This window comes from Carassius auratus, chromosome 40 (assembly GCF_003368295.1).
Source record: "Carassius auratus strain Wakin chromosome 40, ASM336829v1, whole genome shotgun sequence".
NCBI classification, from domain to species: domain Eukaryota; kingdom Metazoa; phylum Chordata; class Actinopteri; order Cypriniformes; family Cyprinidae; genus Carassius; species Carassius auratus.
The window spans coordinates 14,639,052-14,653,461 of record NC_039282.1 but is presented as its reverse complement, the minus strand read 5'-3'; the positions used below and the strand labels follow the sequence as shown (position 1 = coordinate 14,653,461).

Below are 14,410 nucleotides of genomic sequence, written 5' to 3'. Positions count from 1 at the left end.
GATCGGGACTTTCAAGTGGATGCCGAAGTGTTTCGATATCCTTCTATTGTCATGAGCCTGCGTCACAACCCTTGCCCAAGGATGGAGATGGGATCGAGTTGGAGCTGTTATTAAACCGCAGGCTTGATTAGAGGATGATGGAATTGTCCTGCAGCAAAATGGGGAAATGTTCAAGAGCTCCACTTCCCACTCTCAGGCAAGAACAGCCAAAGTAATGCCTCCCTTGAGAACTCCCGTGTGTGTGTGTTTGTAAGTGTGTGTGTTTGACCCCAGTGAGGACAAAATATGCATGGGTCAGTGAGTTCTGCTGGGCTGGATCACAATATGATTGACAGCATAAGGAGGAAAAGCTGCTATTTTAGCTTGGCTCTGTCCTGACGGGTGATGTGCGTCTGTTTAATGGAAATTATGTTTGCCATACCAAAGAGGCGTTTAGTGGTAGCATGTCCACCACTGTGGACAAACATAATTATGCTGTATTTTTCTTTATATTTTGCTTATTTTATGCTGCTTAAAAATAAAACAGTTGTTGACAACAGAAGAAATTCACAAAACATTTATACATTTGTACAAAAATGTATTGCAATAAAAAAAAAAAAAATTGAATGAAATTATTTAAAGGAGATAAGATTATATGGCCTGTTGAGAGAAAAAAATATATAAAATTAAATAGAATAATAAAATAAAAAGAATAATAAAATAAAACATTCTGAATATAATAAAATATATTGAATAAGATAATGAAATACTTAATTACTTATTATTACTACACATAGTTAAATATTTAATATATTTAATTCAATTATACTTTATTATAATTAAAGAATAATTTAAATATGGGTTGATTAAGTGTTATGATTATGTAATGTCATTTCTAAATATCTTTGTATGTAAAGCTTCGTATACATTGGGGTACAATGTCTAAAGCCACTAGAAGAAAAAAAAGAAGATTTAGTTTGCATTTTACATATTAATATCAAAATCTGCATAGTAGTTTGAGCAAGAATGAAGTAGCCTATGCACCCTTTTTCTTGAATGAGAAGCATATTTAATAAGTGAAAAATAGCACAGAAACTTAAACAATTAAATAATTATTTCTTTTGGCTTTTATAGGTCTCAGAAATGTTGTTTCCAGCTTTAAAAAAAAATCTCAGATTTTCAGTATTCTTAGACTATAGGATCCTTCATTAGCTCTAGGAGCGTAACCGCGCAGTTCACACCAATAACACACCAGTAGAGCTCAGCAAGGCCATTAAGTCTGTCTAATTAATAGTAGTTGATGAGGAACTAAAACAAAAGCTATAGATAATGACCATCATACTTCACCCTGAATGCCACATAACCCTTAGAATAGCGTGTAAAGAGAGTTCAACATCACATGTACAGTAGGTTTTTCCTGATGAAGTTCTACCCTCACATTGAGAATGCATTAGTCTGATAAAGGTATAAACCTTCCAAGCCCTCTGTTAAGGACAGCGAGTCTCCAGCACTCTGGGATTTGGCTTTCGTCATCAGCACCGAGAGCGAGAAGGAAGCTATTAAATCATACAAATTTGACTTCACTTTTTGAAATGAAAGGACTTATTAAAACAGTATGGTGGACCTGGGGGTACAAAAGACTTGGTGATGTATTTGGCTGTTACAGTCTTCAAAACCACTTGTGGCCGGAGAAGCTGGTGGGTGTGACTAAACTAATTGGAGCGTGTGACAAACAGCAGAGAGAGTTGGACTTTACAGTCAAATACTTTGTGATTTATTAGACACAAACTGTACCACCAACACAAGGAATAGCATGGAGACGTTTTACTGCGTTCAGTCAGTGTGTAAAGCACACCTCCCAGATCATCTCTGAGGACACTTTCATGATGCTGCAGTGAAATCTAGACAACGTACGTGCATCCCAACAGCTTGTGGTTGTGTGTGTGTGTGTGTCTGCTATTTATAAAGGTTGGGTGTTAATTTACATTTTAATTTTTTTTTAATACACGTTTAAATACATTTTTTTTAAAGTTTACATTTAAATTAAACATTTATAAATATAAATATTATAAGAATTAAATAATACAAAAATATTTGTATGATTTTCAACAAAAGCTAGAGTTATAAAAATACCATATTTTTAGGGCACCCTAGGACTAATTAAGAAGATTTTAAAGAGGCTCAGATAAGTATTACTTGTATTTATTTATTTATAAGAAAAAGATATTTAAATTCTATTTTAATTTAAATATTTGTATGATTTTCAACAAAAGCTAGGGGTACTAAAGTACCAGATTTTTTTTCTCTCATGAACATTAGTGTTCTCAAGGACGTTTTAAAGAGGCACAGAAAACGACTGAACGTTGCATTTTTAAGCTAATTAAATTTAAATGGTAACACTTTAGTATAGGGTCCAATTCACACTGATAACTAGTTGCTTATTAGCATGTCTATTATTAACATATTGGCTCTTTATTAGTGCTTATAAAGTACATATAATGCATGACATCCATAATCCTTATACCCTAAACTTAACAACTACCTTATAAACTATTAATAAGCAGCAAATAAGGGGTTAATTGAGCCAAAAGTCTATAGAAGTTTATAGAAAATATTTTTGAATCACATATAATTCAATAAATATTTATATAATTTTCCTCAAAGGTAGGGGTACAAACGTACCCAATTTTCTTTATGATTTTAAATTAGTTCAAAATATTTTGAAGTGGAATTTCAAAGACCAAAAGGGGGGGGGGGAGGGGGGATAAATTGGAGTATTAAAAAAATAACTGGACAACAACCTAGCACTTAACACTTTTTTTAATTGATTTGTTTTTTTTACCTTTTTGTGATACTTTATCAGGACTGCATGATTTTTATTGTTCTTTATGAGAATCATGTCAGTGCACAGGACAGCAGTGTGGCAAAACTGTCCAACAGATGTTTTTTTTTTTTTTACAGGACATCATTCCACATAATCAGTCCTGTTCGCACAATCTAAGCTATTTTCATTGTACTGTTGCCGTTTACAATTTACAATTGCTGTTTGTTAAATATAAATATAATTACATGCTATCGTCTGAACTGCAGATCGAGATTAACTTGACATGAATCAGTGTAGTTCAACTTTTTATAAAGCCAGCTGCAAGTAAATGTTTGAAGAATGCTACTGAAAATCATTTTTAAGAGTTCAGAATTTATTTCACAGTATGACAATTTAGGATGTCACCGTGCAGTTTAGAAATATGATTATTGTTTAGTCAGGTGTTTTGTGCAAGTACTTTAATTAGCAACAACAACAGAAATGTATTTAGAGCAGTCATGGGTGAAACAATGCGAAAACTGTGGATGTGTGAAATTGAACTGAAATTGAAAAAGTCCATCGTTCAAGAAAACCCAGACTGGATGTCTGTTATCCATCTGAAATTTACATTCTCTCGAAGTCTGCTTTTAATTCTAGGTAATCTTCAGTCGTTTTTGGAGAACCGATGCAGACATGACTTTTTCATCGTCCTTTCATTTCAGCTGTTTGTAAGTCTTAAGTGATAAATCTTTTATCCTTTCATCTTTTATCCTGCAGACATAAAGGTTTTTGCATAATTTGTGTAGCTCTGGAGAAACGCATATGAGTAGTCATATTATATTAGTTACAGTAGTATATACACTATTAATAACTATTTAAAGAGTAATTAATGGAAGCAATTATTTTATGCATTATAAAAACATAATTTATATAAGCACTATTTATAATTATACAATTATTATGCATCATGCTTTATGTTAATCAGAGAGACTAGATTAATGAGGTAGATATTAAAATCAATAGAATAGATAGAATAGACATGAGGTGATATTAAAATTAAACAGGTCATTATATTATTTATACAGGTTTAGTTTGATATTTTCCATGTGTTTTGATGCAGAAATATTGAATATGTGTTTGTTCTTTAAATAACCGCATATAACTTTATATATAACTGTGTTCTCTCTATAAATGAATTTAATATATTATTTTGACTATGCTTTGTGAAGACAGTAGAACCCAGAGAACTACTGAATACTGAATCGTTTAATATTTATTAATATTTATTTATTTAGCTCATATTTTGTTCAGTTCAAGGCTTTTGAAATTGAATGTTACAGACCAAGAATTAAAAAAAAGTGTTTTAAACTGCATACATGGACAATTTAATTAACATATATTTTTCTTCTTATAAAAATGGTTATGTGAATCTTTTGCCACCTCTAATACTTGAAATGTATGTGTTATAGGTTTAACAAAGCAAAATGGAAATCTGCCCAATCATGCTGAAGTACTCCACTGATTTCTGATCTTTAGAGACTCAACATGTCGCACTGTCGGTAATGTAATGTATCTTTAATTTTTCGTTTTATCCTCCTTCTCTCTTTTCTTCTATTATGTGTCTTCCTATGCAACTGTTTTCTATTTGTCACATCAAAAGTGAAGAAAAAAAAAGCTGCTTCGTGTGAGATCTGATGAGGGCATGACGGATAGTGAAAGAGAAAAAACGCTTATGAAAACAAACCTTGTGTAAACAGCATCTAGATCCATCCTGATAATCTGACTAACAAGCAGGACAAACAGAATTTGTGTTACTCACCCGAGATATCGGCGGTGTGACATGGTGCTTTGAGAGATGAGAATGACCGTCTCTCGTCTTCTCCACGCTCTCTAAATAAGGCCCTGACTCCACACTCTTTACCCCATCTGCTAAAGCTATTTCCCCCAGCAAGGCATCTGATTTCCTCTCCTTCTTTCTCCCGTGAGCATAGAGCATCATCTTTGAATATATTTAATTCGAATGTATTAGAATAATTATGTATATACGTTATAATAATTTAAATATATATGTAAAATAATATTACTGTTGTTTTTATAATACAATTATATTTTTTCATTCAAAAAATCCTAGTAAATTTCACTAACAATTAAAAAGAAATTATCTCCAATAATCTAAAAAAAATATTGCTATATTTCAGATGTCATCATATTATTTTAAATATATGAAGATATTTTAAATTGTTGCAATATTTCACGTTGTATTTTTGACTCAATAAATGCTGATTTCGGTGATTAAAAATGTTTTTACCGACAGACTTTTTGAACAGAATGTAGATTAACATGATACTGATAAGTCCACACAGTTTTCCACTTCATTAACTTTGATATAATTACAATTTAATTATAATTATTCAGAAATAAAAGAAGTAGAACATTTTCGACCTCAGTTTTATAAAAAAAAACATGAGTAGCAATTTAAAAAACAATCACGGGGTTGTAGATGGTTGTCGCTGAACTGCACAAAAAGTATGGCAGAGGTTTTTGTATACAGTCATACTTCCAATTGAAGAAGATCTACTGCTCGGTGACTTTTAGCCCTGAGCTCCTGTCCTCTAAATCATTCTCATAACAGAGGAGAAAGTGCTGAAGATCAACAACCCATTAACAGTTTGAACCCCTCTCAGTTGGTCCGACCTTCTCAACCAATCTGACTTTTTTCTTTTGGGACAAAAGACAGAAAAAGTAGTAGTTTTGAACACAAATCAGGTAGGGAGATTAAAAAGGGCCAAACTGAGAATCTGCCGGTTATTTTCTGACAGGTTTTTAGATGTATGGAGCTGCAGGGCTGGACAGACTCGATTCAGTGGACAGTTGTGGCAGGGCTCTGTGACCCAGCCTCCCTCTCATGTTACGGCCCTATTTATAACATCTCCCACCCCTCCTTCAGTCCCAGCCCATTGCCCAAAAGCCCGGCCACTGTTAGGAAGCACCTTTCCCTCTCAGCTGGGCCACAGTCTGCGCTAGACTGTCAACTGAGATTCAGCGCTCCTTCTCATCATCATCATCATCAGCTTCTGCTGTTTAGCCGCGCTGCCTCGCAGCTTGCATGGGATTATCACACACACACACACATTTACAGACACACTTTTTTCTTTTTCCTTAATTTTTGTCGTTTTTTTTTTTTTAAGGAGATAAGTGAGAAGTAACGGAGCGTTTTGTGTTTCTGCTGGGTTTTTTTAGTCTTTGGGAACTTTTCTTGTTGTGGTTTTTGTTCCACTAGCGGCTGGTTTCGTGCATGCGATGGATCACACGCTGTTCGGCTGTTTGCGCAGCCCTCACGGCCCTCCGCAGGCCCTGCACCCCGCCTTTGCCCTTCACGGACGCTCCGAGAACCTCTCCTCGTACCCCAACCTCTCCACCTCCTCTCCTTCTTCTACCTGCATCGTGAGCGGTTACCCAGGTGAGGATGGGGGTCTGTTTGGGGGACACGGGCATCAGCGAGGGCCGCCCATGTCCCAGCAGCATCATCATCATGTACCCCAGCCGCAGCAGACCGGATGGCACATACCGCAGACGGCCAGCGTCTCTCCAGCAAGCGCCCGTCTAGGACTGGGGATCTCAGCCCCTGACTCAGGCTCTTCAGAGATGGGCCCCGGGGGACCCAGCCTCTGCGCAAGCACACCGAGCCTTGGCGGAGGGGTGCCCTCGGGTGCCTCCTGTGTTCCTGGAGGGGATTTCGGACGTCAAACGATGTCTCCAGCCGAGGCGGAGAAAAGGAATAGCAAACGAAGAAGTGACAGCTCTGGTAAGAAACAAGCTAATTTTTGTTTTAAACAAATTAAGGGGTCTGATCTTATCAAGTCATTTTTCATACATAGTCTTGAGTTTATAAATTGAATCTGATAAATGTAATTTCAAATAATATAAGACCACCATAATACCAACAATAATGTAATAATAAAAAAATTATATATATATATATATATATATATATATATATATATATATATATATATATATATATATATATATATATATATATATATATATATATATATATATATATATACTTTTTTTATTACATTATTGTTGGTATTATGGTGGTCTTATATTATTTTAAATTACATTTATCAGATTCAATTTTATGTATATGTGTAGGTTTGTGTGTGTAAATAAATATATTTAAATGTAAATTATTTAAATTATATATATATATATATATATATATATTTTTTTTTTTTCAAATATTATATATAAATTACATTAAGTTGTTTTAGTTCCCTTTAAACACAGTGCTAGTGTTTTCGGAAAAGGATTTTCCCGTACAGTGTTCAGAAACGTGGAGCCGTGTTTTTAAGTGCAATAGTTTTGTAGGTGTTGGCTTACACACAGAAGCAATTATTTTGGCTAGAAGAGGGCAGATTGTAACTCTTGTGTGGGCATTTAACTGCACGCATGATTCATGTTTAGTCTCATCTGTTTCATCTCCTCACTTCTTTGGCAAGCAGAAAATAACACTTGTGGTAAAGTAACTAATACCACGGCCTGAGAGAGAGAACAGGGACGCCCGTGTTGGCATTTAACAAGAAAAGCCAAACGTTAGATGACAGGAATGCTGTGAACAGCTTTCTCTTTGAATATAATTTGTTTGCACATTGGAAATTGTGCTTTTTTTTTTGTTTTGCTGATGAGTAAAACAGGCAAGGAGATATGAAGTAAACTCAAGGGTTTTCAGTTCACTGCAAAAAGAAGCTGGTTTGATCTGATGGGGATCTCCAGTTTGTTTTGTCTGGAATAACTGCTACTACTGTTAAAAAAATCTATTTAACACTGCATAAAATGGATCATAAAATGTATTTTTACGATCTACGTACTTCAAAGGGAATTTTAACTACTTTCTGCCCTTTAAAACAAAGTTCAGGTCCATACAAGAGGCACAGCCCTCCAGATGTTGATTTATTCTTATTTGCATCAAGCCAAAATTAACGTAATATAAATACACTTGTTACACTGCTGAAAAAGGTCAGAATTGGATCACTATATATGCACATGCACACGAAAACATATGCAGTAACACACATTTGTGCATGTGTACTGTATGTGTGTGTATATAAAAGTTTCTCCTAATCATGCCTAAACTGCTTAATAGAATCATTTTGTACTTATTTTTAGTTTTTATTAAACTGTCAAATTGTCTCTCAGTTTTCAGCATGTATGACTTTTGAATCATGTTTTTCCTATAAGATATCAAGCACATTACAGTGATAGTTGACAGTGCAAGTGAGATTTACAAATACATCTAGAGTGAAGATATACAGTGATAACCAATAGCAAATTAATATTGTTTTAGTGGTTGTTTTGGCCCAAGAATGTATTGAATTATTGCAGATGCATTTCAAAAGTAAGTCTCACAGATATGTTCTGGTCTTTTGAACAGAGGTGTTCTATTTTGAGCATTATAGTTTTATAGTTCTATCAACATTAACTCTCACACATCTTGATGGTTGCCTCAATTTCAGTGTAATTATGGCCTAACAAAAAATGTGCATTTCTGCTTTACAGAATGGTTTTATAATGAGCATCACTCAATGGAACAATAAATGGTTTATCAATAAAATATATATTTTTTAATGCATTTTAAGATATGTTCATCTTAAGATACAATGTCTAATTTATTCAAAGCATGTGTTGTTGTTCTAATAAAACAACACATGGCTGGTTTGGATAGAAGACAGCAGCTTAGCGTATATTTTGTCATGTGGGTTTGCGTAATATTCATTTTGGTTCCTTTATTTTTTTCACCAATAAAGCTCAGCTTCAGTGTGTTTAACTATAATATTAAAGCAGATGTCAAAATATTCATTGTAGCTGTAGTTTTTTAAATCATCTTTGAAAGCTCAGGCCGTCCTGCTCATTTTGTTCTCAGTACTTAGCTTTTTTTAAAGAAAAGATAAAAGTTAAGGCGCAGGCCTAATTGCTGTGGTGTAACCGCTGTGTCGGGAAGCCGGGAAAAGTTGCTTTACCTCAGAGCAGCTCTGTTCGCAAAGCACTGCTCGTGTTGGTTTTTCTCACTCCACAATGGCTGCGTTTAGCCAGCAATAAACTTGCCTTTCTGCGCTTGTTTTAATCAGACCCATATTCAGCCCAACTCTTTTCTGTGAGTCGAATTCAAAGACATTTAGCTAAAACACTAGCAACCACTAGAAACCATGTGATGATTATTTGTTCAAAGGCTCAATGGGCATGAGTCACTACACAGTGCGACTTTGTTATATCATCATCATCGCAAGAACAAGTCTCCGTCCTCGTCAACCTCTGCAAACCCAAACCTGTCAATTATACTGTTAAATAACACATCTGGCATGCGTTTATAGACAATATGATGTATCATCTGAACATCCACATGTACTGACACCTTCAGGTTGATGGGTATGTTAAATCTGAAATAGTTTCAAATACTTTTCCCTATCTCAGTTTGTCATAAAATTGTTCTAATTGTTCATTCTAATTGTTTTCAAAGCATTGTTCTGTTTGTCCAGTAGCATTGGTCAAGGGGCAGATGCATTTGTTTGGCTGACCAATGGCCATTGAAAGAGATTTAGGGGAAAAAAGTTAAAAGGGATAGATCAAAAGAAAAGAAAAAAAAAAACTATTATTTTAGTTTATTTTATCTGTGCAACACAAAAGGAGATCATTTTCAAAATATATTCTTTCATCTTCGAGTCATAAAGTTTTTGACAGAATTGTCATTTTGGGTGAACTTTCCTTTTAAAATTGGATATTGCAAATACAAAAACGTTCGAAAAAGATTTACTTGATGTATTTTCAGCTGAAATAGCAGAGCAACTTGTGGACGGGGTCTCATTAAAGCGGACTCTATTTACAGCTGGGTTTTGGATTGCTGGTTGGATAAGCACTCACTCCACACCCTTAGATAAATGAACCCAAAAACTTGATGTGCCCTTTAAAAGTGAGTCACAGCAAGATGAAGGCGCAGGTCTCTTAAAAAAAAAAAAAAGGAATAAAATTTCCTTCCTCCAGTGTCAAAACAAAAGAGGCGCATGTGTCTATGGTAGGATGGATTGCAGGTCTAATCTGACATTTCCTCACTGACCTTTAGTGTTTCCCATTCAAGATTAGACTTGACGTAATTGAGCTCTAGCAATAAATATATGCGCTTTTATGCATATATGTTCTGTCAAATCCATCTGAAAGTAAGAAAAAGTAATTCGCAGCGCAAGAGCGAGGAAGGGAGTATGACACACACCACTGAAAATTGTTGTGAGTTGGCAGCTTGAGTTGAAGACGCTTGTAAAATTTTGAGGTAAATAAACTAAGGACATATATTTTTACACATCCTCCAGTACTGTTTTGTTCCCTATTAAAACTACAGGGTTATAGCAGATTCCATTCACAGTAAGTCAAACGCAGTCTTTGGAAACTGTTCTGGTGAGCGCCAACTCATTGTGAGAATCTACGAAAACTCACGGCTGGGGTTGACTTTTACAAACAGCTGGCATGAATAATTGCAGCATCGTAAAAGATGACTGGCAGTCTTCCCCTGCTTTCCTTTATAACATTTCTGGGATTTCAACCCTGCAGTGATTGAATTTAATTGGAACGATTGCGCTGAAATGAACTGATTGTGTTTCAAAGGCTGCTTTGTTGATGCTGCTCTTCAAAAGTTTCTGTGACCGTTTCTGACTGTTGGAAATGTTTTCTTCCATTCCATTCTTGTTTTTTCTCTTTAGAGTCCCAAGATGGGAATTACAAATCGGATGTGAGCAGCAAGCCAAGGAAGGAGCGGACGGCGTTCACCAAAGAGCAGATTCGAGAACTGGAGGCAGAATTCGCCCATCACAACTATTTGACCAGACTGAGGCGGTACGAAATCGCAGTGAACCTGGATCTCACGGAAAGGCAGGTGAGATGACCGACCGTGTCCTTGTACCTGTTCATCAGTCATTCTGTCAGAAGCAACTGCTCTTTTGTTTTTGTTTTTTTCGGGTTCAGTGCTTTTTTATCCAGCTGTGGCTATGGAATGGGACTATTGTGTTGCAGATGTTTCTGCAAGATCTCTTTTTGGCTGTAGTCAAGTAACGGGAGAGGCGAAGGAAGTTCTGTCCACTAAGGCACTTCCGCCTTGCCGCTCCGTCTTACAAATCGGTCTCTGCGTGGGAAGGTGCTTCCTACAGCCATATGTGAAATAAATAGCACATGGCACTTTATTAGGAGCCAGAGAAATCTGGGTTGTTGTAACTATTTGATGTTTTAACCAAACAACTATGTATTCTTATTAAACCATTGAAGTTTATTAACTTCTGCAGACATAAATAGATGACGTAATGCTTGCTGTTTTTGAAATGACATCATTGGCAGGTCATTCTGGCCTTATTTGAAACACCATTCATAACATTTTTAACTGCTCAATGAGCCATGCAGTTTCTTTAATTTGTAACATGCCACAGTCTTTTAGATTACAAATGTGTTTCTAGACGTTCTGGTGTCATCAGACTTTGCAGGTTGCCAGGGAACCCACAAGGAAGTGACATCTGTGGTCTTAAATTATGCTACGTTCTCTGGGGATACATTCCCAAGGCTTAGAATTAAAAACCTTGCCACACGACAAGTAAGCAAATCCGCCTCCTGCAATGTGATCCCTGTGTGAACCTGCTGGAGTTCTGGACCTTTGTGGCAGGAGTTGTATTCTGACTTCAGGGCCACCATAATTTTACACGTGTAAAATCATAATAATGTTGCACAGCCTAATTACAACAGCTATCTTTGATGAGATTTATTACAGCTCCTGCAAGACAGCACTTTATTGTTATACCTAAATGTTTTAGGAGTTTATAATTAAACCTATTCAGTTAATTCAATCTGAACTATTTAACAAACAAGAATTCAAACTTGACTTTTATGCATATTCTTTTTATCTGTATTTTTTTTTTTTGGATTTTGTTACATTTTGAAGAAATGTAAAATTACAATGTAAAAGATTCCCATTCCAATGCAGCTTTCAAAATCTAATAATGTTTAGAATTAATTTGATCTGAACTACTCTGCATTCAAATTCTTATATATATTTATATATATATTAAAAGTAATTTTAAATTAAAGTGTGACATATTCCCATAGATTTAGATTATCAATCCTTAAGAATTAAACTCCATATAATTCAGTCTGAAATACTTAACATAAAAATTCTGGTTTTATCAAATTATCATTCATACATTAACATACAGTATATATTATTTTTTTAACTTTTTAGAAATTTAAAACTAAAGTGTGCAAACTTCCTGTTGATTTTCATGAATGTTCAACAATCAAAACCGAACCGAAAACAATGATTTCATCTGCATTTTGATTGGCTTTTTTTGCATACTTAAGTTTTTTTTTTTTTTTTTTCATGCATTGGTTTAACCACTGCAGAGACGTTGTACTTTGATTCTCATATACAATCAAGAGAAATCAAGATGTGTGCCGAGTCTTATGACATCTGTAAAGTGTCTCTGATGTCTATTACACAGACCTAGTCTTCAAAGTAAAATTTATCCAAATGCTGCCAATGCAAGTGATGGTATTTATAAAAAATAAAAAAGGTCTGTTTTTTCTGTCGAATGGCATGCACTATCCTTTGAGCAGTAATGTACTAGACGTTTTCAGGCTGACAGAAGAACTGCAAACGTTGCAGATATATTTTAAGGGTGGTAGTCTTACAGTGCTGACAGTAATGAACTTGGGCGGTCAATTGAATAGTGTCTAACAGACTATAAAATCAAATTCAAATCAAATTATTCCTTGTGGATTCATTAAATATAAGCTAAATTAATCATTGTGTATGTAATTTGATCTAAAATATGCTTTGTACTTGACCATCAAAAAAACAAAAACAAAAAAAAGCTTTGAATAACATAATTATGCTGATTTGGACCTAGTATTCCTCAAGCCAAATTGCATATGAAGAATTTTGGTCCATTCCATGTCACTATCTTCAACATTATACTCCACCAGAAATGCATTTAAGTACAATGGCCAGTGAATATTGTTGTTTTGTGTCTGGTATTCCTCAAGTCTGATTGTGAATTACAGTCCATATCTACAACATTATAACCCTCCAGAAATAAATTTTAGTGTATGGTGGCTGGGTCCCCTGGAAGCCTTACTTGCACTGCAGTGACCATTTAAGAAACGGCTAAATCATCATTCTGGGAAACGTACATACTGACTGACTGAACTCGCAAGGAAAGGATGGAAATGTCTGATGCCACAAAACATATGGGCTCCAGTTATTGCTGATCTGGAAATAGCTGTCAAATACTTGCATCAAAAGCCATGCTATATTATAACTTCTCAAGAGAGACACAATTCCAAACTTTGTGGATCATGCCCTAGAATAGCAGGGCCGGTCAACTGATCGCATGGCTCTTTTGCACCTGATCGAGGGATATTAGCTTACCGGAGTTTGGTGAGTCATGGCCTGATCCACCTCTCCAATCCCTCTGCCAAAAAAACACAGTAAACAGATCATCTGCACCAAACAGCGAACATACAAACTCATTTGCTAAAGACAAATTACAATCCTTTTTTTTTTTTCATTTAAGAAACAATTTGGAGAACCAAATTTAAAATAACCATGTTTTCTTTAGTGTGAAAAACTTTTTTGCAATCTGGAGAAACTTTTTCCAATATTAAGAACCTTTTGTGGAATGGAAAGGTTCCATGGATGTTTAAGGTTCTTCGTGGAACCATAAAATAAATGTTTATTCTTTTTAAAACTATAGAACATAACTCATGTGTCTTCCTTTTCCCACTAGGTAAAAGTGTGGTTTCAGAACAGACGGATGAAGTGGAAGCGAGTTAAAGGAGGTCAACAGGGGGCGGTAGCGAGAGAAAAGGAGCTTGTGAATGTGAAGAAGGGAACGCTGCTTCCCTCTGAGTTTTCGGGAATTCCTGGACTCCTCCATACACCGGACTCACTTATCAACAATGAGGACAGCCACGACAGCGACCAGAGCTCTGAGCACGCTCACTTATGATACAAACAGATCCCTTCTTCATTTCGTTGCTTATCTGGGGTCATGTTTAGTTCTGGATTATGATAAGTACGGACTGAAAGTACTGTACACAAAGACTTTTTGTGCCAATGAGGAGGCACTGCAACACAATGCCTTTCAGAGTAGTGACAGTGCTCACTAAACATGTACAAATGTACATAGGACTGGTGTATTGTTGTGCATTCGGATGATACAGAATATGTGTGACACTTTGGCATCAATATCCACAAAGAAAAAGTGCCCTGCTAGTTTGACAGAAATGTTTACACATTTGAAAGGTGCTGTTAGTCATTTTAAAATCCTGCCTGTCAGCAAAGCCGAATAGTGTCCCAGATTTGTGTTGCTGTTCACAGAGCCTAGGGTCTTCTGTCAGGTCGTATGGATATTCTTTGCATGCTATTCCATAAAATAATCACTTACAGCACCTTTAAAGAACCCTTCTTCTGGCAGTCGAATCTGGCCCAATAACATTCCATAATGTTCTTGCATTGAAAAGCTTGTCAGTTTCTGTGCCTTAATTTTTTTTTTACTGTATGTTTTTGTACAATGTTGATGTCATGGGAATAATCAT

At 35.5% G+C, this 14,410-nt stretch overlaps 1 protein-coding gene across 1 annotated transcript; it reads left to right on the top strand.

Moving 5' to 3' along the window:
- Window positions 1-6,038: 6,038 nt before the first annotated feature.
- LOC113058667 (homeobox protein MOX-2-like) lies at window positions 6,039-13,821 on the top strand. Its single transcript, XM_026226789.1, has 3 exons — window positions 6,039-6,587; window positions 10,534-10,706; window positions 13,600-13,821. The coding sequence occupies exons 1-3, from the start codon at window positions 6,083-6,085 to the stop codon at window positions 13,819-13,821; spliced, it is 900 nt and encodes a 299-aa protein (XP_026082574.1). The 5' UTR covers window positions 6,039-6,082.
- Window positions 13,822-14,410: the final 589 nt, after the last annotated feature.